Source organism: Cinclus cinclus, chromosome 23 (genome assembly GCF_963662255.1).
Source record: "Cinclus cinclus chromosome 23, bCinCin1.1, whole genome shotgun sequence".
NCBI classification, from domain to species: Eukaryota; Metazoa; Chordata; class Aves; order Passeriformes; family Cinclidae; genus Cinclus; species Cinclus cinclus.
The window spans coordinates 6,948,965-6,974,582 of record NC_085068.1 but is presented as its reverse complement, the minus strand read 5'-3'; the positions used below and the strand labels follow the sequence as shown (position 1 = coordinate 6,974,582).

The following is a 25,618-nucleotide window of genomic DNA, read 5'->3' as shown; positions in this document are numbered from 1 at the left end:
GATGTGAGGGAGCTCTGCTCGTGTGATTCCAATCCCTGATTGTGCCATAAACGTTCAGTTCCTCCCCCCTCCTTCCCCAGGCATCTCCATGGAGCACAGGGGGGAAAGGTGGCTCTGCCTTGTCCTTCTGCTGTGTGCCTGTGTTTGTGCTGATCCCAGGGGCTGGAATGCTGCTGCCTCAGCATTTTGCTGAGATTCCTGCTGCAGATGGAATCAGGTCCCTGATGGGAGCAGGGGGAGCACCATGCTCTGGCCAGCAGGGATTGAGTGCAACTTTGGAGCCACTGTCAGATTTCCAGGACTCTGAACTGATCCTGAAAATTAAATCCTGACAGAATCAGCTGGGCAGAGCTTTGTGCTGCCAGCTCCTGTTCAGGCCTGGTGCTGTTGGAATCCCAGGAGCTCCTTCCCTCTGCTCCCAGTCTCCCTGCAGAACCCCTGGAAAACATCTGTGGGGCTGAAATCCCCAGGGAATTCATCTCCTTCCAGAGATGTTGGTGGCTCTGGGCAGTTCTCCCCATCCCCTTGGGAGAAATCCTTGTTTGTGCAGGGTCTGGAATCCACAGCCACATGTGGCCTTGGCTGTGAGCAGCCAGGAGTGTGGATCCAGCATTTATCCAGCTCCTGCTCAGTGATGGACCCACACTGGGTCTCACATCCCACCTGGGAAGCACAGGTGGGAGAACTGAGCAGGTAGAACAGGGGAAATCAGAGGTTGAGCCTGACTGAAGAGACTTGGGGTGCTCCATCTGCCAGGTGGGACAGGTGCAGAGGGCCAGAGGTGCTGTGGACAGTTTGTTTTCCTTGGATTCAGTTTTTCAACCCTGTTGTTTCACCTCTTCCCAGTGCATGGAAAGAAAGGCAAAGACTTGTGCACTCTGATGCCATTATTCCTTGGTGACACTTTTTATTTCCACAGGAAATACAGTTCTCCATCCACTCCCACACATTTCCTTCCTTCACACTTTGTGCTGGTATTTTACCCCAGGCCCTGCTGCTCCCAGCTCTCCTGATCTTGCCTTCCCAAACCATTCCTTGCCCCTCTCCCTGTGCCCTCTCCTGGCCACCAGGGGGTTGATTCCATGCCCTGCTGCCCACTGGACACCTCAGGCTGTTGCTGTCACTGCTGCTGTCCTGTGGAAGGTGACAGGAGGGGAAGAAATGCTCTCTGTCATCCTTAATTCCTGTCCCATCCAAGATTTAAAAGCAGGGATCTGTCCTGGCTCACTGTCAGCTCCAGGGTGACCGATGTACCCGTGGAGGTGGCACCCAGCTCTTCAACACTCCAGGCAGGGCCAGAGCGTGGCAACCCCAAGCTGAGGTTATCTCCTCTCCTGACACTGAGTTATGAGCCAATAGCACTTTATTAAAATGGTATTTTGGATTGCAGAACAAATTCCAGAGCAGATGGATTTGTGGGCAATCCATCATCATTCCTATCCTGGCTGCTGCCACTGCAAATGTGGTCCTGGTTTACAGATTTACAGCCTGGCCAGCTCTGGCTACTCCCAGGTGCCATCCTCGGAAGGATTTGTATGGCATGTGAAAGGCTGGGAGGAGATTCCCATGGTGGCAGCACAGGGATGTGAGCACCACATCCCTGTCCCTGTTCTGGGACTCGGGAAGGTGGGAATCTCCCCAGGAAACACTTCCCTGCCAACCTGTGTTTGTGTTTTGGAGTGGAGAAAAAACACTCAGAATCTATTATGAGCCCTTCTCTGGGGCTGGGCTTTATTTGTTGGGGTTTGTTTTCTGCTCTGCTTTGTCTGCACCGAGCCTGGACGTGCCCAGATGTGCCCAGATGTGCCCAGACTCGTGGGACAAGTCCTGCAGCAACATCTCTGTGCAGGGTTGGAGCCCCAGGCAGGGGCAGAGCTGCTCTGTGGGTGTTCCTGTGCCAGCAAACAGCAGAAGGAGGGAACTGCTGGAATGGGAAATGATCCCACTTTTCCTTCTCTGTGCCAAAGGCCTGAGCAAAATTCCCAAGCTTTTCCTGCTTTTCCTGCCCTTCCAGGAAATGGGCACAAGAGGCTCAGGCTCCTCTCTGGAGGCAGCTTGCACCCAGAATTGAGCAGTGGAATATTTTATCTTGCTTTAAAAACAGTTTTGGATCTTGGAGGTTTCCTGTTAGCCCAGTGAGCAGGAGCCAAGCAGGTGAAAATCTGTCCCAGAACCTGGGGGGAATCACAGAGCCCTTCCTGAGAGGTCAGGACAGCTCTCCCCACACCTTCCCAGCCTTGTTTGCACCTCCTCCTGTCACCCCCCCTGCCCAAAACTGGGGAGCTGCTGCTCTGGGGTGCCCTAGGCAGGGAATCACTGGGTTCAAAGGGTTGGAAAAAACACTCAGATGCAAAACATGCAAAAAAAACTATTTTACTGACAAACAGCAAAGGATGGGCTTAGTTCCAGGAGCTGAACTGGTTCTCTATTATACAAACATCTTATTGAAAGGGAAGGAATGGCTGAAATACACTCACTTGTTGACCCAAATAAAATCACAGTGTGCTTTTTCTATTGCCTCCCCCACCCCAAGCTCTCTGCACCTTCAGCTGCTCCCCAGAGCCTCAGCACAGGCTGTCACCCCTCCAGCCACTGGAGAGCACAAAGCCCTGGCTGAAATCTGCCTGTGCAAGTGTATTTAATAAAAAAATTAGCCATTATTGCTTTTCAAGCACAGTAGAGATTATTCTATGATTAGACTCGGAGCAGAGTTTAATCTCTCTCTCTGGTAGTCTGGGTTTTGCCTCTCCCTGCCTGATGCATGCAGAAGTGGTTTGGGTGCAGGAAAAAAAAAGAAAAGAAGGAGTAACCATCAGGGAAACAGCACTCCAAGCTCTGTCCTGGTGTTTCACAAGTGAAAAACCTTCCTAAAGTGAGTGCAGAGCTTTGTCTGCCTCAGTGTGAGCTGGGACTGAGCCACCCTGGGGTCACCCTGCTGGGAATCCCAGGAGGGGCCTGAAACTGGGAACCCCTTTGGGATAAAAATGAGTGCAAATGGCTGGAGGTGCCAAAGGAGGGACAGGGTGACACAGAGCTCTGGACACACGGACACACATGGACACACACCCAACAGCCCAGCCAGGGTGAGCAGCTCCTCCTTGCTCTGCCACATCTTCCCTCTCCTCTGCTCCCCTCTCCTCTGCCCCACCTGCAGGGAAGCCACACTGGCTCTTTTTGAGTTTTTTTTATTTTCTTCAGGGAGTTCACTCTCTGCTTCTTGTCCTGCTGGACACCCCAGGGAGTTGGGCTGGGGGGGGTTTTCACCTTCACCCCAGGGTGGAAGCAGCAGTCCTCTGTCTCTGCCCCACAGACAATTAATTCCCTTCTCTGCATCCCACTGCTGCTCACTGACACCCAGACCTGTCCCACCAGGGCATCCAGCTTGGAAAATGATGGATCCAAATGGATCTGTCTGTACCACATGCTCTAATAAGGAAAGAATTTCTGCTCTTTCCCATCTAGGGGTGTTCTGGGAGGTGCTGTTTTTACCTTCCAAGCCCCCCCTGAATGCAGAAGCAGCTTCATCACCTCTGTGATGACCCAACCTCTTCATCCATCAATGTTCAGCAGTGCTGGGAAGTGAGATCTGAAATGGGACTGAGCTCCCTGTGCCCCTCAGCTCCTGCCAACCTCCCCCTACACCAGGTGAACATCACCTCCCTTTCCATCATGGGCAGGATGTTCAATTAGAACCCCCCATGTTTCATTTTGTGCCTCTGGGCACCCCATAAAGAGCCTGGTCCCCATCTTTCTGCACCCTCCCTACAGGGATTTTGATGTGGATGGACAGTCCCAGTTCTCACAGTTCCCTCACAGGAGATGCTCCCGTGCTTTTATCACCTCAGTGTCTGTTTTCAACACCCCTTTTTAGCAGGGGTTCTCTTCTCCCAGCTGAAAATGCAACCAGAAAATGAGGTAGAACAGCAGTGAGAGTAACTAACCCCAGCCCACTGTGCTGTGAGTGCCCAGGACACCATTCCAGGCACTCTCCTGGGCTATTTTTATGGATGAGATGCTGCCAGCTGGGCCAGCTGAGGTGTCCCTGGCTGGCCCAAGAGAGGGCACAGTGGATGGATGGATGGATGGATGGATGGATGGATGGATGGATGGATGGATGGATGGATGGATGGATCACAGGAGACACCTTCCCAAACTGCTCCTCAAAAAGGAAGGGCCCTTCTCACTGTTTATTGTTTATATTGGCCAGGTGTTTTTTCAGCAGAGCTGGAATTGAGGATGGGATTTGAGTTTGAGGAGCTGCTGGGTGGATTTCTTATCCCCTGCTTTTCCCCACGTGTCTTTCCACACTTCTCCTTCCCAACCAGTCCCTGTGCAGGCAGCCAGGCCAGGGCTTCTCACCCCAAAAACTCAGGAGAACAATCCCCACAGAACTCCTCCCCCAAAAAACCTCAGGAGAACATTCCCAGTAGAGCTCCTCACCCCAAAAACACAGGAGAACATTCCCAGCACCAACCCCAGCTCTGGAGAACTGGCACGTGGAACTTTGAGCTGTGTCTCTGCTCCAAAAATAACCCAAAAAATCCCCCCCAGCCCCAGAGCCAGGAGCCTCCCCTGCAGCATCTGGCAGGTGAGTGCTGAGATGGGGCCCTCACTTCCCACTCCCCTATCCTGCACTTCCCACACTCTGCATCCCTGTTTTCCCTTCCTCAGGCTCTGGCCAGCTCCTTGCCCAGCCCTGACCTTGCTGTGCCGAATTTGCTCCCACCTGAGCCCTCTTTGCCCAGGGTGTGGCTGGGTTCGGGTGTTCTTGTTTCCATCTGCGATTAGATTTTTTTGTTTGGTTGGTTTGTTGGTTTTTTTTTTTTGTTTTGGTGGGTTTTTTTGTTTTCTTTTGTGTGTGTGTGTGTGTGTGTGTGTGTGTGTGTGTGTGGAGTCTGGATCAGAGGCAAGAGAACAACAAACAAATCAACATGAGTACAGCTGGGACAATTCAGCCAGGAGAAAACACCCCACGAGCAGGGAGGAAAAAAACAAACACGAGCACAGAGGGATGGAGGGAGAACGGGGCTGGCAGTGACATGGGGACAAGGACAGGGCTGGGGAGGCTCAGCCTGGAGCAGGATTGGCCCAGGAGATGGGACAGGGACTCAAGGAATGGTGGCAGCGTGGGAGGAGAGGCTGCTGGGTGATGCTGGCAGCTGGAACACCCCTAAAAATAGCTGTAATACCCTAAAAAACAGCTGTAATACCCCAATACCATCTTTAACACCCCAAAACCATCTGCAATACCTCAAAACCATCTACAATACCCCATAAAAGCAGCTGTAATATCCCAAAACCATCTGTACTATCTGTAACACTCCAAAAATAACTGCAATACCCCCAAAACAGCTGTAACACCCCAAAAACATCTGCAATACCCTAAAATCATCTTTAACACCCCATTACCAGCTGTAATACCCCAAAACCAGCTGTAATACCCTAAAACCATCTGCAATACCCCAAAACCATCTTTAACACCCCAAAACCATCTTTAGCACCCCAAGAACAGCTGTAATACCTCAAAACCATATTTAACACCCCAAAACCATCTTTAGCACCCCAAAACCATCTTTAACACCCCAAAAACAGCTGCCTCCTTCACCTTCTGCTTCTCTGGGGTCCTTGGCACCTCATTCCCCAAACAGGAGACAGGGCAGGCCTGGAGCTTTTTGGAAAAACTTTCCTGTTTTTGCTATTTTTGGGGAATTTTTGGTGTTCCTGCTCAGGAGTTTGAAACCATCCCAGATCTGCTGGGTCAGGATTCCCTCCCTGCACAGGAAGGAATTTTGGCTCTTGTTTATGAAAGATGAGGATCATTTCCCCTGGATTAATCCCATTGGGTTTGCGTGTGCTGGGACAAACCTGCTCCATAAAACCTGTCTGCTTTCCCTGGATTAAAGTGAATTACTCCCAGAAAATTTAATTGCACTGCGAGTATTTTTGTTTGTTTGTTTGTTTGTTTGTTTGTTTTTTGCCTAACTTTGAACAAGAGACAGGTTCAAAAGGTGATAGCTACAGACCCAGCAGATTTGTTTGAAAGTCTGATTTTATACAACAGGAACATTTATTATGCAGAATTTTTTTTTCCCCCTCTTCCAGAGTCTCAAATTCTTATGGAATTTTGCCATGGACCAGCCAGATCAAACTTAACAGGTGTGAGCCATCACTTCACCCTTTCCACTTGTTTCATTTTTAATGATATTTCAACCAAGGTCAGAGCAAGGCAGAGCCAGGCTTTACATTCAGTCTGAGTTTAGGTCAGTGGAAAAATTGTTTTTAAAGTGCTTTTTTTTCACTCCCATAACCAGTTCCAGGGACTCAACATTTGTTTTTATCACTATGGAATTTTCTCCCCTACAAAATGCTGTCCCACCTGAGGATTTGTTGATAAGACAGTCCCTGCTCTTCCCTGCCAGGAGGCTGCTGGAGAGGAGCTGCTCAAGGAAAAGTCATTCCTTAGATCCTAAGGAATTTGAAACATCACAGCCAGGAACGACAGACAGACACAAATACGGACCAGGCAATTATTTAGGTCCAGAAAACCTGGGGCTCCAAGACAAGAGGCACTAGGGAATAGCAAAGGTGGGAATGGCAGAGAAATGGGAATGTTTGGGTGGTTTGGGGGCCTGTAATTAACTGAACTGGGCATAGGAAATAAAAAAAACCAATCCCAAGACACAGAAGCTGGAGCAAGGAGGGCAGAGCAGGAGTCCTGGTGTCCTTTTCCCTGCCATCAAACAGCAGGAGGCCACTGAGAGAGTCAAGGAATCCATGGAAAAGAGATTTCCAGGCAATGCTCAGCAATGCTCAGTTCTGGGTGTTCTCCCCATTTCTGCACGAACCCACTCGACACAAAATGATGAAAGAAGGGGAAATGATGAAGGTTCAGGGCTGTCAGGTTCCTGGGGATGGCATTTCCCTCCTTTAGCCCTCCTAATAAACCCTTTCTCTTTTCTCTCCCCACCCCAGCACATCCCACAGCCTGGGCTCAGCAGCAGGGCAGGACCAGGACAGGGAGCAGCCCCAGCACACCTGGGAGCTGTAAGGCTCCTGCAGGGACTGGAGGAGGTCTCTGGGTGCTTTCAGAGCCTTGATCCCATCCAGACCTCAAAACCCACACCAGGAGAATCACAAAACCACATTGGAGCCTCCTGACACTTGGACTCAACCCTGGGGACATTTGGGATATTTGGAGAGGAGTTTGGCTTCGGTGTCTCTGTGTCCCTCGAGCCAAACCCCACAAGCCATGGGTATTCAGGGCCCCCTCACTGCACTTGGTGCTTTTGGGGTGTTTTAACCAGGCTCACCCTGCAAGAAAAGGGGCAGAGCAGCTCCTTTCCTCCCAGGCAAGGGGTGGGGGGTGTTGATGAGTGACATTTTACACATCCCACCCTCCTCTAGTGAAGAACAGCAGCTTTGTCACCAAAGGTGCCACCAGAGCAGCAGCACCAGCCCCACTGAGCCCCCCCCCAGCCCCACTGAGCCCCCCCAGCCCCACTGAGCCCCCCCAGCCCCACTCCCCTGGCTCTGAGGTTGGATTAAGGCAGGTTTCAGTGGACAGCAATGCGAAGAACAAACCCCTGACACATTCCCAGCTCTTCCTTCCCCCACAGCAGCTCCCCAGAACGTGAACCAAAGCAGAACCAAAAAAGGGGACACTGTGCCTAAGGCCGGGCTGGCAGCAGTGCCCATCCAAACCTGTGAGCAGCCACGGGAGGGGCACAGCAGGGAGGGCACACCCGAGCCAAAGGAGCAGAGAAACTGGGGCTGGAGCTCCTGGAGGAGACACTCTGCATCTTCTTCGTGTTGTCCCACCTCCATCCCCTCGACCAGCATTCCCAGCAGGATGTGCAGGACAGCCAGGAAAAGGGAGGGGTTGAAAAGTATAATGCAAATCTCTTTTCTCTCTCTCTTTTTTGTTTGTTTTTTCTTTTTGTTCGTCTGCTTTTTTTTTTTGCCTTTTTTTTTTTTTTTTTTTTTTACATATATACACGAGTCTGACAATAAAATGTGGAACACAGTGCAAAGTCTTGGCTGCAGAGCACCCAGGACTGGCTTAGTTGTGCATCGTGACGTGTCCACCCATGGACACCTGGGATGGATCCCTAAAATCCGTGTCCTCAGCTGGCTCGGGAGCAAACAAGAGCTGTTCCCGAGGAGGAAGAGCAGAGTCCTGTGTGTTTTAAAAGCTGGCTGCAGTCCCTGGAGGCTGGGGGTCCCTCAGAGGTGCCGGGGGCTGGGGTGCCCGTTGTGGTACAGCTTCTGTTTGATGTGCACCATGTTCCCAGTGGCCTCCTCGTACTGCCGGTGGTGACGTTTCCTCAACTCCTTCAAGTTACAAAACTTCGGAATCCAAGACCAGGAGTTGTCTGGAAAGGCAGGGAGGAGAGGGAAGGTGAGGGGTCGCAGGGAGAGGAGGGGGCTGTGCTGTCCCAAAGCTGTTCCTGCCCCACTGAAGGCACAGCCACCCCTGAGGTCCCTTGGAGGGCAGGAGCAGAGCGTGTGGTCACTGCCAGGATGGCCAGGGCAGCTTGGACACCTCTCCTCCCAATTCCTACCACCACCCCCAGTGTCACCCTCTGCCCCCAACACCTTTTTTTACCCATTAGCTCACCCCTCAGCCCAGGAACCTCTCCCTGCAGCAACATTTCAGCTGCCACCCATTCCCATGAAAATTCTGCGTGGTTCCACCCCAAAATACACAGAGCCCAGCCCCTCAAAGGACAGCTGGAAAGTCCCAGAGAAGGACAGATGGCACAAGGATGAGCAGCCGTGCTGGGAATTGGTTGGACTCGATGATTTTTGAGTCTTTTCCATCCCAAACGAGTCTCTGAGTCCATGACTCTGGACTGTCCTGCCCAACCCTGCAGCTGCTGCAAAGCACAGGCTGAGTTCCTATGGAATATTTTCTATTTTGAGAAACCTCTTCCATCAGGAAGGAGCCCCAGGTTATTATAACAGGCCACAACTGGAGCTGATCAGGCCCCAATGTGACATTGAGTCACTGCTAAGTGGTGCTCGTGCACTCCTTGCTCTGTACCAGAACAGAATTTGTGTTTCCCCTGCCCCACTCTCATCATTTCTTCCTTCAGAAAAAAAAAATTACCTTTGTTCAACAAAGAAACAAATTCCTTTCTGCTTAGTGCCTTTAAAATTACTTGATTTCATCATTGATTTTGAATAAACAAAAAATATTTAGGTTCATTGCACCAAGCCTTTTATAAAGCCTTAAAATAGGTGTACACAGGGAGGGGGGGGGAAAATGAAACAAAAGAGATCAATTAGTTGAAATACTAAATTAATTACTAAAAATAAAAGCCTCCATTCACAAGGGGTAAGTGATCCCAGCTCTGAAGAACATCTCAGCACAAGGAGAGCTCCTGCCAGCCCTGATCTGATCTCTCATGAAAATCAGGAGCCACAGCCCCAAAATTGCTTCTCAGAACCTGAGATCTCACAGGAAAATCAGCCCCTGCTTGGGAAGCAGCAGCAGCAGCACAGCCCCGGGAGAATCCTGACTCAGAAACTGCTCACGGAGGCTGCTGGGGATTTGGAAAGACTAATGGGAAATTAATATCATTTTTTATCTGAGTTTTTAGAAAGAGAGAGTTCACTTCCCTAATTAGAATTTCTTATAGGTCTGCAGATAAATCTTTCTCCTGCTCGCTTCTCCTTTTCCTCTGAGTTGTGATTTAACAGCACCATCAGTCAAGAGTTGGGGAGATGGAGATTTGTAGGCACATTCTGAGGGAATTTCGAGTCATTCTCTAATTGAATACATTTTCCTGTCATTTTTTTCTCCTTCAAATATGAAAATCCACAGGATGCTCCTGTGCTGAGAGAGGAAAATGGGGCAGAGGGAGCCTCTGAAGGAGCATCTGTTGCTCCTTCTCAGGGTGTTAATTCAGGATTTTAACTTCTCCAAAGCCTCACAATCCTACCCAACCTTTTTCCCCTGGGGCTGATGGCACAACTGAACTAAAACATCTCCACATCTGGTCAGGGATGAGGAATGGAGAACCTCAGCTGACACCACACAGACGTCAGTCACTGTCACCACAATGTCACAGGTTTTACACAACCATCACCAGGCTGCTCTCCCAGCAGCTAGGAAAAAAAATCCAGATATTTTTAGGGGGGAATTTTGGTCCATCCTGAAGATACTCTGCCCACACCAACATTCCTGCTGGGGTCACAGAATGCTGGAACATCCTGAGCTGGGAGCATCCTGGAGCTCCCAGATAAAGAGGGGACAAGGAGGGCTGGGAGATCCCTGGCCAGATTTGTGCCACATCCACAGGGAACAAAGCAGCAGCTTGACCTTTTCCAGCTGCCCCAGCCTCCAGGGAGAGGGCAGGCACTGAGGGAAGAGGAGGAAGAGGAGGAAGAGGAGGAAGAGCACTTACCATACCGTCGGCTGGTCCTCCAGGCGCGCACGGCGTAGTGGAGAACCCCGTCCATCCACACCAGGAACCAGCTTATACAAAAGCCCAGCAAAAGTCCCAGCATCAGATCAATCTCCTGCTTGGTTACATTGTCAGTCACAAAGTAATTCTCGGAGGAGTCCACCACTGACTGGTCCCCGTCGTAAGGGATGACATAATGGACATGATGCCTGGTGCAGTGGACAGAAATGGGGAATAAAATCAGTGGAGATTTTTATTTTGCCTTTGCTCCAGGAGCAGAAGGGCTGTGCTGGCCTTTTGTGCTGCTGGCAGCAGAGAGGGAGGGAGGGAAGCACAAAAAATTCCTGACCCCAGGCCTGGAGCTGATGGCACATTGCTGCCACGGGCTCCCTGTGCCCCAGCTCATCATCTACAGCACAGAAGAGATCAAGGCCAGCACGAGGCACCCCTGGGATGCAGAGGACACTGCTGGAGCAGAGGCCACCAGAGCAGCTGTGTGGCACTGGAAGTGCCACCACCACTGTCCCCTGGAGAAGGGGGAGCCCTCCTGTCCCTGCCCTGCAGCGCTGGTGGCTCCAGGGGTGTCCCCAGAGAGGATTTGCTGCTCCCTGTCCCTTCTCCCTCAGGGTTTTAGATTTTCTATTTTTCATGTATTTATAACCCTGCAGTTCTTTAGTGCAGAACTCTAAACTCCATGTTCAGTGTGAGCTGCAGCTTTCCCACTTTGCTCAGACACAGCAATTCCTCTCCAGGCCTGGGAATCAAGGACACCTCACTGCCTCAGGCCCTGAGAGATGTAAACAAAAATGAGCTGGGAGCAAACTTGGGGTAAATGACTTCATTACCTGAAGCTGTAATTGGAAGATTGACCCCCAATCTGCAAATGGACCCAATTTATAAAAGTGTGAAAACCTGTGACTCGGGGTCCATTTTTGGGTGTAGCCCCTGTGGGGCTTCATCTACCTGAAATGTACCTGAAAACCCTTCAATAAATACAAATAAACTGCTTTTTAGTCTCCTAATTTTGTCTGGCCTCTGTTTTTAGGTAAGCCCAAAAAGGCATCAGTGTCCCTCACGCACCAGAGTTTCAAGAGTTTGCAAGTTTACAGCCAGGGAGGAATTCCTCCTGCAGCCTCTCACTCCTGGAAAAGTCCCACGAGCTCCAAAACCACCTCAGCTTCTCCTGTTCCTTGACCGGGGTGATCTGGGGGGTCCCTCCAGGGCCAGGCAGCCCCAGGGCCCTGAACACCTCCAGGGGGAAAGGAGCAGCTCCAAAGCTTCCCAAAGCTCCCAGGGGTTTGGAAAGGCTGCCCCGTGCCGGGAGGGTGATTGGGTTCATTTGTGCCATGAGGTGATGGAAACCAAACCTGGGATGAAGCTGAAAAACACAAAAACCCTCCCCAGGTTCACCTGGGGAAGAGCAGGGAAATGTCAAGGATGAAGTGAGGGAGTTGTGGAATAGGCAAAAAAAGCAAAGCAGGCAGGGCTGTGGGGGCTGAACGGGAAGGGAGGAGCAGTGCCAGGTCCCCGGGAGCTGACAGGGGTGGGAGGATCCCGAGGTTGGGGGATGCGGGATGCTCTGAGCATCTCTTCACCGTCCCAGGGAGCAGCCGGGAGCCCCGAGGCTGCCCAGCCTCAGCCAGGTGGGCACTGGCGATGCTGTCCCTGCCCCAGGAGTGACCACAGGCCCGGCCAGGTGATGCCCAGCCCCAGGTGCCCTCCAGCAGCACCGTCCTGGCATCACCAGTGCCCCCAGTTCAGGGAGCAGGGGATATCCCGGTGCCCCCAGTGTCCCCAGCATCCCGTCCCTGGCACGGCCCCGCTCCCACTCCAGACGAGAGGGAGGCAATCGCTGAGACCTCTGAATATTCATGAGGTGCAGGTTGCTCGATAATCACGCCTGAGAAACGTCCAAATATTTACACAAACAAACCTCCACTCAAAGGAACCTTCTGAAAACAGCCCTAATCTCAGCGATGCCTTAATGGGGGCAGCTGCACCAGCTCGGGCTGAGCCGGGCACGGGGCTGGCACAGGCTCCGGGGTGGCAACCGGCCCCTGCAGTGCCCATTGCCATCCAGGGAAAGGGACCAGGATGGGAAGGGACAGGAGATGCCAGCTCTGATGGCAGCAGTGAGCCCCGGGGCTGAGGGCACCGTGCTCCGGTGCTGGCTGGTTTGGAACAGGGATTTTCCCTCTTTTGGCAATGGGAAATCCAGGGGCAGAGGCTGCGTGAGGGAGGGCTCCCCAAAAGGAATGGGAGGGGTTCCATGAACACAGCCAAGCACTTCCCATATTCCAAATTTACCAAATCCCTGCACGCATCTCCCATGTTTTCCCAAATCCCAGCGCACTCACATTTCTCATGTTCCAAATTTACCAAATCCCCACACGCATCTCCCATGTTCCAAGATTCCCCAGATCCCTGCACACTCACATTTCTCATCTTCCTTCCTTAAAAGCAAAGCCTCCTGTCACTGAACCTCCCCAGGAAAGAACCTGAGGCCCTGCAGCCTCCCAGCTTTTGGGAATCCTGAGCCACCAGAATAATTCCATGCGGAGGACATCCCAGAGCTGCATTTCCACTTTGTGGAGTTTTCTAGAAGGAGTTTAGCAAAGCCCAGGGAAGATGAATTTTTCCTGCTGTTGCAACAGTTGGGAGATCTGGGCTGCAAGGAATTTTATCCTTTCCTTGCCTTAACAGGACTGAGTGATGCCACAGAGATGGGGAAGAGAGCAGGGACAGACCCCTACAAGTTTCCTGCTGCTGCTAAAGCCCTTGGGGATGTTCCAGGAGGGAACCAGACCCTGTCCCATCAGCACAGCACGTTATTAATAGTGCACAGAGGACCAGGGTCCCCACCTCATGCCCAGGGGACTGGAAACTGGAACGTGCCCTGGCTGGCTCTGGAGACCAGATCCAGAGAGGGGAGGTGTGAGCTGTGAGCTGAGCAGGGGGTGGGTGCAGGAAACTCCCAGCAGCTCCTCCAGGGCACTGCCAGGGAGGGCAGCAGGGCTGGACACCAGGTGCTGGCTCCTCAGAGCACAACCCTGCCATAAACCCTCAAGCCAGGACTCACTTCACCACCCAAAGCCCTTTGAAGAGAGGTAAAAATCCTCCTTCAGGGACAAAACCTCCTTCAGAGACAAAAAAAACAAACAAAAAAAAAACCCTTCAGAGACAAAGAAACCCTTCAGAGACAAAAACCTCTAAAAACCTCTTCAGCCCAGCATCATCTCAGCCCTGGTCAGGGTTTGGCTGTGAGGTCTCTGGGGACCACAGCCCTGTGACAGAGGTGCCACACGTGGCCCTCAACAGCCAGACCCACGTTCTGCCCGTGTTTATTCACAAGAAAAAGATGTACCAAATAATTCCTGAGGGCAAATTCCTGCACAGTTCCAGCCGATGCCAGGTTAAGCCAGTGCCACCTCCCCTCCGGAGCTATGCCCACCCTCAGGGGACCCCAGAATACCCCGAGCTGTGCCCACCCTGGCTGTGCTGGAGCTTCCACAGGGACTAAAAGATGGGGACAAAAATTCCAGCACACCTGGAGCGAGGAACTCCTGGGGAGCAGCGGGAGAGAGGCTGGACGTGTTGTCACTGTCTCAGGTGACAAAGGCAGCCCTGTCTATGTGTCTGCACCCCTGTCCCCATCCCCAGCCTGTGGCAAAGGGGGACAAGCTCCTGCGCTCCTCCGGGGGCAGCGGCTCCGCTGCCGAGCTGCCCCCAGCGCTATTGTCCCTTGCGGTGACCTTGTGTGCGCGCCGGCTGCTGCAGCCCCAGCACGGCTCGGGAGCCTCTGGAGAAGCCACGGATTCCTTTTAAAGACACACAGAGTCCGGCACTGCCTCTAGGCTTCTCACAGCCCGGCTCCGATGGGGACGGGGATGGGGACGGGGATGGGGACAGGGACGCGCGGATGCTCCGGCTCAGCCCGGCTCCCTCCCGGGCAGGTGACAGTGGCAGTCACGTCACATCTCACGCTGCAGCTGCCACATCCTGGCTGGACCAAGCCCTTCTCCATCGCCAGCTGCAGCACGATTTGGGGAAATTTGGTTTATGCAGCTCCCCCCAGCCAGGACCCATGCAGGGCTGGAGGGAGGCAGAGCCTCCCTGTCCTGCATCCCTGCCTGACCTTGCAGCCGCTCCTCAGCATCCCCAGCAGCCCCGAGGCTCGCGGGGCCGTGCCCAGCAACGTGGTGGCACCGCCGAAAACATCTCCCTGGTCCTGGTCCTGGTGGAAGCATGGCACTGGCACAGCTGCCAGGAGCCAGGGAAAGGCTGGGGGTGCCCAGCTCCAGGCAAAGAGCACTCCCAAGCACATCCACAGAGGGTCTGGGCACACAGAGGTTTCCAGAGTGGCTGGGAAAGGAGGAAACAGCAGAGGAATGTCCCTCGTGTCCCTCCTGGCAGCAGTACCACCCTCCCCAGTCATCCCAGCATCAGGCCAGCAGCCTCCTCACACATTGCTGTGCCCAGCCTGGTGCATGGCAGGGTGTCCAGGCTCTCCTCTCAGGACAGGTCCAGCATAGCCCTTCCCTCGTGGATCAGAGCCTGGAGCATCCCTAGGGCAGGAAGAGCTGCCCCGAGGCTGCTGCAGGGCTCTGGCACCCAGGTGAGGCTGACACTCCTCCCAGCCCTGCTCCAGGGAGAGGCGATCCCTGGGAGGGAAAGACTCAGCCAAGGTCACGCAGAAGGTCAGTGGCAAAGAGGACACAAGGCCAGAGCTCGGGAGGGCCCTGTGCTCTCCAGACCAGCAACTTGTGAGCCCCCCCGGCTGTTTTGGCAGCTCATGGCTCCGTCCAGGTGTCATCTGTTCCCTCCAGCTCACCCTGCCTCCTCCACGGACGCCCTTTGGTGTTTTTCCTTTGCATGACATCACCCAGCTCCTGATCTGCTGCCAGCTCTCTGCTTCCACAGAGGACCCTTTGCTGGCTGGGACGGAGAAATTCGGACGAGGACAGCGCTGCAGCTCCGCAGTCCTGCACAGCCCTGCCCTCCCCGGGGACAGCCACAGGGATTTGGACAGCCTGGATGGCTCCACACGCCGAGGATGGAGAGTGCCAGGCTCTCCCAGGGATCTGCTCCAGCAGCCACATTCCTGCACGGTGCCAACAGGAGCCAGGCAGCGTGGCTGTCACCCTTTCCTGAGGCAGATGTGACGGGAGGATCTGTCCCTGTCACACCCAGCCTGTCTGCAGGCTCAGCTCCAGGTGCCAGCCCAGTCTCTGTGCTGTGTTCTCACTCCGGCCCTCCTTTCCCAGCAGAGTTTTCCCAGCTGTGGATGCTCTCCCATGGCCCGGGGGTGCTGGCAGCTCTGCTCTCCTTGGCTCCAGTGCTCTGGAGTGGGAAAGCCCTGACCCCAGGTGATGGTGACACCTCACCTGCACAGGGGAGGACATTTGTCACCCCTCAGACCCAAAGGAACGTCCAGCAGGGACACTCCACTGTCCAGCCAGGCTCACTCAGATTGCAAACAGCAGCTCAGTGACACCTAGAAAACTGCAAATAGGGACCAGGGGTGGCCAGGGCAGCCTGAGCAGCTCCAGGCAGCCCCAGCTCCCCCCAGCCCAGGGCTCCAGGCCCTGTGGCCACCCAAACTCTGCACAGCACAGGTGTCACCAGCTCCCTCTTGGTTCTCTGTGTCACAACTCCTATCTGACACCACGGACTCTAAAAGCACCTCCCAGGCCCTCTCATCTCAGCAAATCCCTCCCTTGCTCCTGGAATGAAATGACAACAAACAGCTTCAGACCCAGTGACCCTGATCCCACAGGGAAGGGTGAGGGTGGGATCAGCCTCCAGCAGCACCTGGAGATGGGGCTGGTTTCCCTCCCCAGTGTCTTGAGCCTTCCCAGCCACTGCAAACACTCTGAATGCTCAAAAACACGGCAAAAAATAATGTACAGCACTCCTTGCACTTGTCCTGGGACCTTCCTGCTGGGCCAGAGTCCCAGAGAGGGGAGGACAGGCAGAGTCCAGGGAAGGCACAGCCCTGCCCACCAGGACAGACCCCAGGCATGGCCTCCATGAGCCTGAGCAGCTCTTTGAGGTGCAGCTGGAGCAGCCAGCCCTGCTGGCCGTGCCCCTGGATGACTCCAGAGCCCTCAGAATGTGGGCAGAGCCTGGGACACTCCTGCCAGCCTCCCCAGACACCAGCACTGGGTCCCAGACAGAGCTGAAAGTGGGCACAGGAACAAGTGACCCCCAAACTGAAGCTGGAACCAGCCAGGACCCATCCCACTGCCAGGGGAGTGGGGATCCAGGCTGAGGATGCCCTGAGGACAGGGCTCAGAGCCCCACATCCCCTGGCACACCTGAGACACAGAGCCAGCCTCCCAGCCCACAGCCAGGGCCACCTCTGGGCCAGCTCCCAGCCCCTCACAGGCTCAGAGCTCCTCCTGGAGAGCACATCCAGCTCTGCCCAAGGCACTCACATCCTGCTTGGACAATTCCTGGGGAAGAGATCCACTCTGATGGCCTGAGCAAGGAGACAGCCAGGAGAGGAGAAGAGAGGAGAGGAAAGAAAACATTTCTGAATGAATTATTGGGTCTGACTGACACTACGACCCAGGCTAGGGCAGGAGGGAGATCATTAATTGCAGCAGCTCAGCCCACTGCACATCAATCTTCATTCATTCCAATTCCTCTTTCCCTTCCATTTCTGCAACATTTACTGATTTTCCCCATTCCTCACTGCAACACACTGAACTGCAGCCAGCTCCCTCCTCCGAGGACTCCCTCTGCTTATTGGCAAATTAAGTTCTTCATCAAGCCCTGGTAGCAGTGCTGACAAGAGGCTCCAGGACACAGCCCTGCCTGGAGGAGCTGCTGATGGCTCCTGCCCCAGGGCCAAGCTCAGAGCTCTTGGGCAGCTGACAGAGAGCACAAGGCACATCCAGCCTGGAAATCAGAGGGCTCCAAACGCCGCCATGGGGGCAGCAGGTCAGGGCAAACCTCAGCACGAGGTCTCACAGCACAGGGAAGGTTTGTGAAATCTCCTCTCAGGGCAGGAGCAGCTTGGAGCCAACGCTCAGAAACTCGTGAGCTGTTTCTCTTGGCAAGAGCCATTGCTCCCACATACCTGAGGCAAGGGATAAACTTTGCTTTTTGCCTCCTCTCACATCCACGCTCGGCAGTTTGGGCAAAAAAGTTTGGGAGCTTTTTTGTGGTACTTTCGAAGAAATGAGCCAGTGGTGTTTGTGGAGAGTGCCACGGCCAATTTCTCTGCCTCAACAGCATCTCTGCAGGCACAGGGGGAGAGCAGAGAGGGCAGCCCCTGCCACCTCCTCAGCCTTGGGCACAGGGGACACTCAGCCAAGCCACCAGTGAGACCTGACACTCCTCAGCCACTCCAAACACTGCAGTCCATTACCAGCAGCGCATTCTCACCAAGCTGTGAGGAGTAAAAAGAAAAACTGGTGGAAGAAGCAGAGGAAAACTCTTAAACTAGAGAAAAACATTGTGAAGGCTCAAAGAAAAAAAAAAAAGAAAAAGAAAATCCTTCCAAAACCAAGTCAAAGACACTGTGGATGCTTTTTGCCCACAAATTGACCTTAAGAGGGAGATGCCCAAGGAGCTGAGGGTGCTGCCACATCCCCCAGGCCTGGCTGCTCATGGCCCTGGAGGTGCTGCTGGTGCCTTCCCTGCTGTTCTGTCCCAGGAGGCTGAGGAGGAGCCGTGGGGAGGAAGGCCCTGATCACCTCTGGAACGTGAGGCAGCGTGGAAGGGCAAAGCATTTTCTGTTCACCGAGCCAAGCACAGCCCAGCTCCAGCCCAGGGACACCAGGGGGATGCGTTTTTGGGTTTCAGGGTGCAGCTGGCTCCAGAGGCAGCTCCAAGAGGAGTAAAGCTCAAACCTAAAGGCTGGATGTGGCAAGGCAGGGCTCTCCCAGAGTGTCCTTTAGCTGGCACAGCCTCATGCTGCTTTCCTCCCCCACAGGCAAGGAGCTCTCCCGCAGGCTGTGAGTAACCAGGCACGGGAGGGGAGCATGAGGAGCACCAGCAGCAGTCCCATAGAGAAGGGCAAAATTCACCTCCCCAGAGCTCAGCCCTGGGCCTGAACAGATTTCAGAGCAGCCAGATCCCAGTTTCAAGCTGAGCACTTCGGCGATTACGCACAAGAGCGATGCTGTTCAGAATTAAGCGTTCCCAGGAGCCACGGAGGGAGGCAGGTATTTGTCCAGTCATAAACTTGTGCACAGCAAAGGACTCACTCCTGGCACAGCGTCCACCCCGATGCTCCTGGCTCACCCAAAAACACAGCCCAGCCTCCTCAGTGTGCTGTGTCCAGCAGCACCACAGCTCCCAGGAGGAAAAGCCACAGGGGATTAAAATCTGATTGAAGATTGCAAAGCCTCAAAGTGACTCTGTCCTATGTGGCCACATTCTGGCCTGGACAGGGATCCTCTCATTTCTCCAATCCCCAATCCATTTATGAGCCACACAAGCACCAACTGCAACACCCAGACCACAAACAGGCTGGGAAACACCACGGTCCAACTGACAACAAAAGGCAAAATGACAAACCCTTAAATCAAAGTTACTCGCTTTCCCAGGGCTCTCGAATGCCTGTTCACAAACGTGCTCACAAAGGAAAATGCACTTCCATGCCCACAGAAAACTCTTCTTCTGGAAAAAAACCAACCAACCCCCACCCCTCCCTCACCCTGCTCATGCAGGAGCTGCTGAGGAAGGTGAGACACAGCCAGAATGTAAAAATGGTAGCCCAGCTTCCAGCCAGCAGCTCCCTGTCACTGGTCACCTCCTCCCCAGGGAGACAAGGTGGGAAGGGGCTGGGGGCAGGGCAGGGGAGATGCTCTGCAGGTAACTCACCTTCCACAGTTGCAGTGACAAACTCGGTCCTCCCCTCTCAGATGCGGTAGGATGTAATTGTGAAATCTGTCCAACAACGCATTCATGTCCATCAAGCAAGCTATTGCCTGTAAGAGCCCATAACCAAGGCATCTGGTCAACTCTGGATGATGGAATAAAACATTGACTCCAGTTTGATTGCCAAAGACTGAAGCAGTCATCAAGAAAAGAATCTTTGGTGTTCGGTGGGGCACACACACATGCACACACACACACAGAGGTGCACAGGCTGAGGGACAGTGCGGGGGGAAGGTGGAGGGAAGGGAGGGAGGAAGGAAGGGGGGGGGGGGGGACCATGGAGGGGAGGGAGATAAGCAAAAAAATCTCTTACCATAACGATAGAGGCGCCCAGGATCATGAAAATCATGGTGTTTGCATTCATGGACATCAAGAGGGAATGGCCAGCGGTCGGGTCGTGGCCGCGCTATTCCGCAGAGCCGAGCGCGGGGCGCATCGCGCTCGCTGCCCGCACGCTGCGGTGCGGCGGGGGGCGGCGGGGCCGCGGGGAGCCCCCCGCGCACACACACGCACTCCCCCGTGCCGGGGATGCCGCGGGCTCCCGAGCCCTGCCCGCTTTATTTTTTTATTTTTCTAGGATGAATGTGACAGGTAAAAAAAAAAAAAAAAAAAAAAGGAAAAAAAAAAAGGAAAAAAAATGGAAAAAAAAATATTTAAAAATAGAAAAATTTAATAATAATAATAATAATAATAATAATAGAAATAATAATAATTCCACTCTCAGCGCTGGCTCCGGGCTCTCCCCGGCCGCGGTCGCGGTGGGTGCGCGGCTCCGGGAGCGGGCACACGCCGGTACAAGCACAGCCTTCATGCAGCAACTGGGAAGCGAGGCAGCCAAACCCGGGGTGGGGGGGAGAGGCTGGGGGAGGAGGAGGGAGGATGCAAAAAAAAAAAAAAAAAAAAAAAAAAAAAAATTAAAAAAAAATCACCCACTCCTGGGGAGCCTCATCGCATCCTCTCCGCCGACCCTCCCCAAAATCATCCCAGCTGCCGAGCGCTGCCAAATAAAAATGGGAAAAAATAATAAAATAAAAATAATTTTAAAAAACACCCCAGCTCCCAAATCACCGCGCCCACCCTCACCCTCTCAAAAAATGAGCCCCACGAACCCTCCCGGCTGGGGGCTGCGCTGTCCCCGCCGCTCTCTCGGCGCTGGCAGCCCCCGGCCCAGCCCCTCCCGGGCGCGGGTGGCTCCGCGCCGCCGGCCGGCCCCGCTCGGGGGAGGGATGCGGGATGCAGGGGAGGGATGCGGGATGCAGCGAGAGGGGAAAACGCGCCCAGGCAGCGCCGACCGCTCCCTCCCCACCCCGGGCATTTACCTACGTGGGGAGGCGCTGCTCCGGGAGCGGCTCATGGCGAGCGGCGGCAGCTCCAGCTCTGCGGGGCGGGGGGAGCCCCGCAGCCGCACGCGGAGCCCCGGCAGAGGCGCTTGGCCGCGTTTCCAGTGCCACACGCCATCCTCACCCCGCCCTTCCTCCGCCCGGGGTCGGTCCCGGCCCCGCCGGGCCCCCCCTGCCCTCCCTCCCTCCCTCTGCCCGGGGTCCGGGCACGGGCACGGCCGGGGGTGCGAGCCCCGGGCTCCGCCGCGCACCCCGCGCATCCCTCGGCGCCTCCTTCGCTCCCTCCTTCCCTCCGCTCCGCCGGCTCTGCCCGCACGGACCCTGCGGGGTCCCGGCACCGCACACAAAGGGCCTCCTTTGGGTGCCCTCCTTGGGTGCAAATCCCCCCCCAGCTGCAGATCCTCCCCGCACTCGGCTCCCCGGGAAAGGCCGGGGTGATGCAGAGAGACCCCGGCACTTTGCTCAGACTCCAAGAACTTTGTCCCGTCTCTGTCCCTAAAGCCAAGGGAAGGGTCGTGCTTCAGCTGTCCACGGCTCGGCTCCACCGTGGTGTCGCTCAGTCCCACTCAGGCCGCGTTTAGGAGGTGCCGGAAAAACGAAAAGAAGTGACCAGCCGGTAACTTTTTGCTTGTTTGGTTGTTGTTCCTTTTACAGCGAACGGGAGGAATTGCAGCCACCACGTGGGAAATGCGAGCTTGATGTCCTGCAGTGCCTTCTCCTCCCGGCCCTCAGCCTTGCTCAGGATGGGTTTCTCCTTGCTAGAACCCAGGTGTTCATTTTTTGGGGGGCTTCTCAGGGTGACCAAAGCAGAGTTTGCTGTTGTTGGGTTCTGCATTTTTTGGATATTTGTTTTCCTCTTGCTCCTCAGGCCACAATCAGCCTTCTTATGTAATGACTTATGTTATATAAACTCCATTCTTCAAGGAACAGTCATTAACCTACTACTGGGTATTGAAAATACCAAAATACTGTCACACAATTAAAATCACTAAATGGTGTCCTCAAATTAGAGCACAGATTGCATTGCAGATTTTTTTTTTTAATTTTAAAAAAGTTAAACCACACACATGAAACATTTGACAAGCCAGGCTCTTCATGCAAAAGAGCAGCAGAGCTGGGAAGCACAAACCAACACAACCCCAACCCTCTGCCCTGAGCTACTTCCACTTCTTCCTAAGCTCAGAAGTGGATTCTGCCATGGAATTGCAGAGCTCTGAGAGGATGCAGCTGGTTACTCTGCCAGTTGTAGAAAACAAAAGCGTTTCTAAAGTCACAGCTGAATAAAATCACAGGAGGGAACAGTTTGGAGACAAGTTCCCAGGAATTTTGTGGAACTGAAGTTTGCCCAGCCAATGTTCATTGCTCCCATAAACCAGGCTGGGTCAGCGCTCAGCTGGGCTCGAGGCACTGAGGAGAGATTTTGTCATTGGTTCAGGTAAAGCCATTTCCCTCACTGGGCTTCTGGAGCACAAGTCCTCAAAAAATCCCTGTCCTGATCAGTCCTGGCTGCTGAGAGATCCCAAAAATCCCTGTCCTGATCAGTCCTGGCTGCTGAGAGATCCCAAAAATCCCTGTCCTGATCAATCCCGACTACTGAGAGATCCCAAAAATCCCTGTCCTGATCAGTCCTGGCTATTCAAAGATCCCAAAAATCCCTGTCCTGATCAGTCCTGGCTGCTGAGAGATCCCAGAAATCCCTGTCCTGATCAGTCCTGGCTGCTGAGAGATCCCAGAAATCCCTGTCCTGACCATCCTGGGTGTGAGCACCACAGCCCTGGTTGCTCCCAGTGCCCTTCACATCCCACCTTCAGCAGAGCTGCCTGGCAGGTGACAAACTCCAGCCTCGTCCTGGGCAAAGTGGCCCTGTCACACCTGCCTTTGAGCCAGGGGACATTCACACCTGAGCAGAGACTCTAATGAGTACTACACACACCACCAGGTGTTTGTTAAACTCATTCCTAATTAAGATTTAGCTGCTCCCTTTGGAAAAGCAGTACCCACCTTGCCTGTGGCTCCTGCTCAGCTCCAAGCCTCGAGCTGTGCTGTCACCACCATCCTCACCCAGAGAGCTGCAGAGACCATGCCACAGGATCTCAGTGGCACTTGGCCAGTCCTTAATTAAGATTATTTTCCCCTCCACCCCATAAATATTCAGCCCCAGGTAGGAGTTTATCACAAACCACACCTACAGGAACTGACTCCTGCTTTCTTCTTGAAGGGAACGCGAGCTCAGCTCAGTTCTGTGGTGTTCACACAGGTCAGAGTTTACAGCAGAGCCTAACACCAACCAGAGCAAGCGTTTCTTATCCTTTTGAATTGCTTTCATACCCTCCATGGACTCCACTCATTGTTTTTTGTTCCCATTTTTCCCCCAGTTCCATGCCGGTACGAGTTGTCTTTATCAATACCTTCTGCTAAGATCCAACCCATCTGAGAAATGGAAGTTGAAGGTGGATACTCGGCAACAAATTCACTGGGGAAATGCAGGATCATCGTTTTTTGCACAGATCCAGCAACCCCAGAACCTTGGGAAGAAGTTCTTTGCCACCACAGGGCAGCCTGAGTGCATTGTCTGCACTCCTCAACAGGCAGAGAACTTCAGGAATGAGACACCAGCAGTGCAGAGGGAGAAAATCACCAGAATCCCCAGTTTTATTTACATAAACCCATTTGAAAGATGTGCTGGTGTTGCTGACAGGGAGAAGGATGTTGTGAATGTTCTGAAAGTCTTGAGAACCACGAGAAAAAACCACAAACCCAAGAGCGACTCGTGTGGAAGAGACTCCAAACTAGGAGTGAGCAGGGCTCTGCTGCCCTGTGCCTCATGGATGGGATCTGGAGAGGGATGGAAACCTCAAGAAGTGCTTGGCAAAGATCTGCCCACACAGGAGCAGCATAAAAAAAAATCTATTTAATTCATCCTTTCATTTCATAGAAAGTCAAAAAAGCCAGAGAAGTGCTGACAAGACACAATCATTGTGTTTGGAAAGGAAGGGATGGCACCCCTGGGAGAAATCTGCATTTTAAAGCCACTTCTGCCCACCCTGTGGAAGCTTGGGAATATCCCAAATAGCTGGAAACTCTCCCAGGCAGCAGAAATTCTCTTTCCTCACGGTCTGTGCTCACAGGGTGTGAACTCTTCCCTGCTTTCCCTCCGCTAAAGAGGGAAGAGGCAACTCCAGACCTTGAAAAGAAATCTTTCAGCACTGATTCTTCCCCAGTCTCCAGCACACAAATATTTATATTCCACTTTGCTCTTAAAGGAAAACCTGTTTCCTTTAAATTAAATGTTTCTCTTGCAATTTCTCTTGACACAGAAAATAACCTGTACCTTGTGTTTAACCAGTTTTACACCTACAGATAAATACCTGTGTACGTATAAATGTGTATCTCAAAGGCAAGAACCCCACACAATTCTGTATAAACTGAGCTTCATTGGGGATTTCAATGCTAATTAAGCATATGGAGAAAAAGTATTTCTATAAATCATCAATTTTTCAGTAACCTGCAAGTTAAATGAGCAGTGACATGTCAAGAGTTCTTATCAATCCATAAAAAGGACTCTGCTGTAAATCCCCATATACACACAAACCACAGGTTAAAATATCCTGTGTTAGGTTTTTCTGCCTTTCTATGAAATAACAATCAAGAACTCTGGGTAGGATAAAATAAATTGAAAGTAGAAAACATTTCCAAACAATTTTCCAAACTTTTTCACATCACCACAGAGCAGCTTCAGTGCTGGGGAAGAAAAACTCTGCTCCAAACACTCAGCACTGGGCTTGCTTGGATGGTCGTTAAAGGGATCAAGCAAAGCAGTTCCTACAGAACCATCTCCTTCCTTTGGCTGTAAATATCCCCATGGAAACAGAGATGGTATCAGACAGACAAAGCAGGAGCAGAAATCCTTCAAATACAGTCTCCAGGAATAAAATGGGACAGAACCAGGCAACTGGAAAAGAAACAACTGCTGCTCCAACTCCCCATCCCCTTGCTTGTCCTCATCTCCACACAATTCCTGCTTTAAGTGTTTTTAACAGACAAAAAACCACCCCAGCACAGGTAATTTTGGGTTATTAAACATCCCCAGGACCCAAGCATGATGCAGTGACCCATTTGGACAGTGGCCAGCACAGGACTGAGCTGGCAGAGGGCTGAGTTTCACCACAAAGCTCCCAGGAGTGCAGAGGTGTAAGGTTTCTTTGAGGGCCTGACTCAGAGCTCAGCATTTGCAGCTGCCAAGAAGCATTTTCCAGTGTGGACTCACAGTTTTCAGGTGTGGAAGCTGAAATGATTCCCTTCCACGTGGTTTTTGTGTGCCCCTCAAAGGTTTTAAACAGCATCGTCACAGGACTCAGTACAACACTGCAAAAGTTGCCTGCACTGAGGGGGAACCACTAAAAATCCTGGCACCAAATTCCTGCACGTGCAGAACAATTCAAGTTAAGGAAAATGAGGTGATTCCTGTCAGCTGCCAGTGACAGAATGAGAGAAGGCAGGAGCACAAACACCTCCAAGGTGATGTTTGCAAAATTGTCCTCAGGTATCCCAGTTTTAACGAGCCTGCTTTGCTCCAAATCACTCACAAGTGCCTTGAAAAAAAAAAACCAAACTTTCAAAACGTCCCTGAAAGCAACACCACTTTGCCAGTCACACTGGTATAAATACTGGTATTCCACTCTGCAAGTGGAATAATTTGGTTTGCTGTCATTTGTATCAGCCTGAGCAGACAGAATTCTGAGCTTTTGCTCTATTTGTATTCACACCCCCATTCTCTGGGGTTTGAGCTGTGTTTACTTTTGCTGTAAGGGAAGAAAAGGCTTCCATTCAAAACTACTTTGGTTTAAAAAACCCAACTTTAAATTATTTCTGTTGCCTGGAGTTTGCCCCAAGTCCTCTAAATCCAGTGGGCTCCAGTTAAAACCTCACAGTCTCATTCACCTCACACAAATATTTCATATTTCACCTCAAAAAGAA

General features: G+C 52.8%; 1 protein-coding gene across 1 annotated transcript; it reads right to left on the bottom strand.

Moving 5' to 3' along the window:
- Window positions 1-7,654: 7,654 nt before the first annotated feature.
- Window positions 7,655-20,219, bottom strand: TMEM240 (transmembrane protein 240). Its single transcript, XM_062507705.1, has 4 exons — window positions 19,615-20,219; window positions 19,245-19,351; window positions 10,410-10,618; window positions 7,655-8,372 (listed from the first exon to the last, which is right to left on the bottom strand). Exons 1-4 carry the CDS (start codon window positions 19,669-19,671, stop codon window positions 8,224-8,226), a joined length of 522 nt encoding a protein of 173 aa, XP_062363689.1. The 5' UTR covers window positions 19,672-20,219; the 3' UTR covers window positions 7,655-8,223.
- Between the last annotated feature and the right edge of the window lie 5,399 nt (window positions 20,220-25,618).

Bases quoted from the DNA above. Each gene is read 5' to 3' on its own strand.
- TMEM240 (XM_062507705.1), bottom strand. From the start codon at position 19,671: ATGTCCATGAATGCAAACACCATGATTTTCATGATCCTGGGCGCCTCT. The intron at 10,619-19,244 runs GTGAGTTACCTG...CCACTGCACCAG, and splicing joins TGTCACTGCAACTGTGGAAG to GCATCATGTCCATTATGTCA. The intron at 8,373-10,409 runs GTAAGTGCTCTT...CTGCCTTTCCAG, and splicing joins GAGGACCAGCCGACGGTATG to ACAACTCCTGGTCTTGGATT.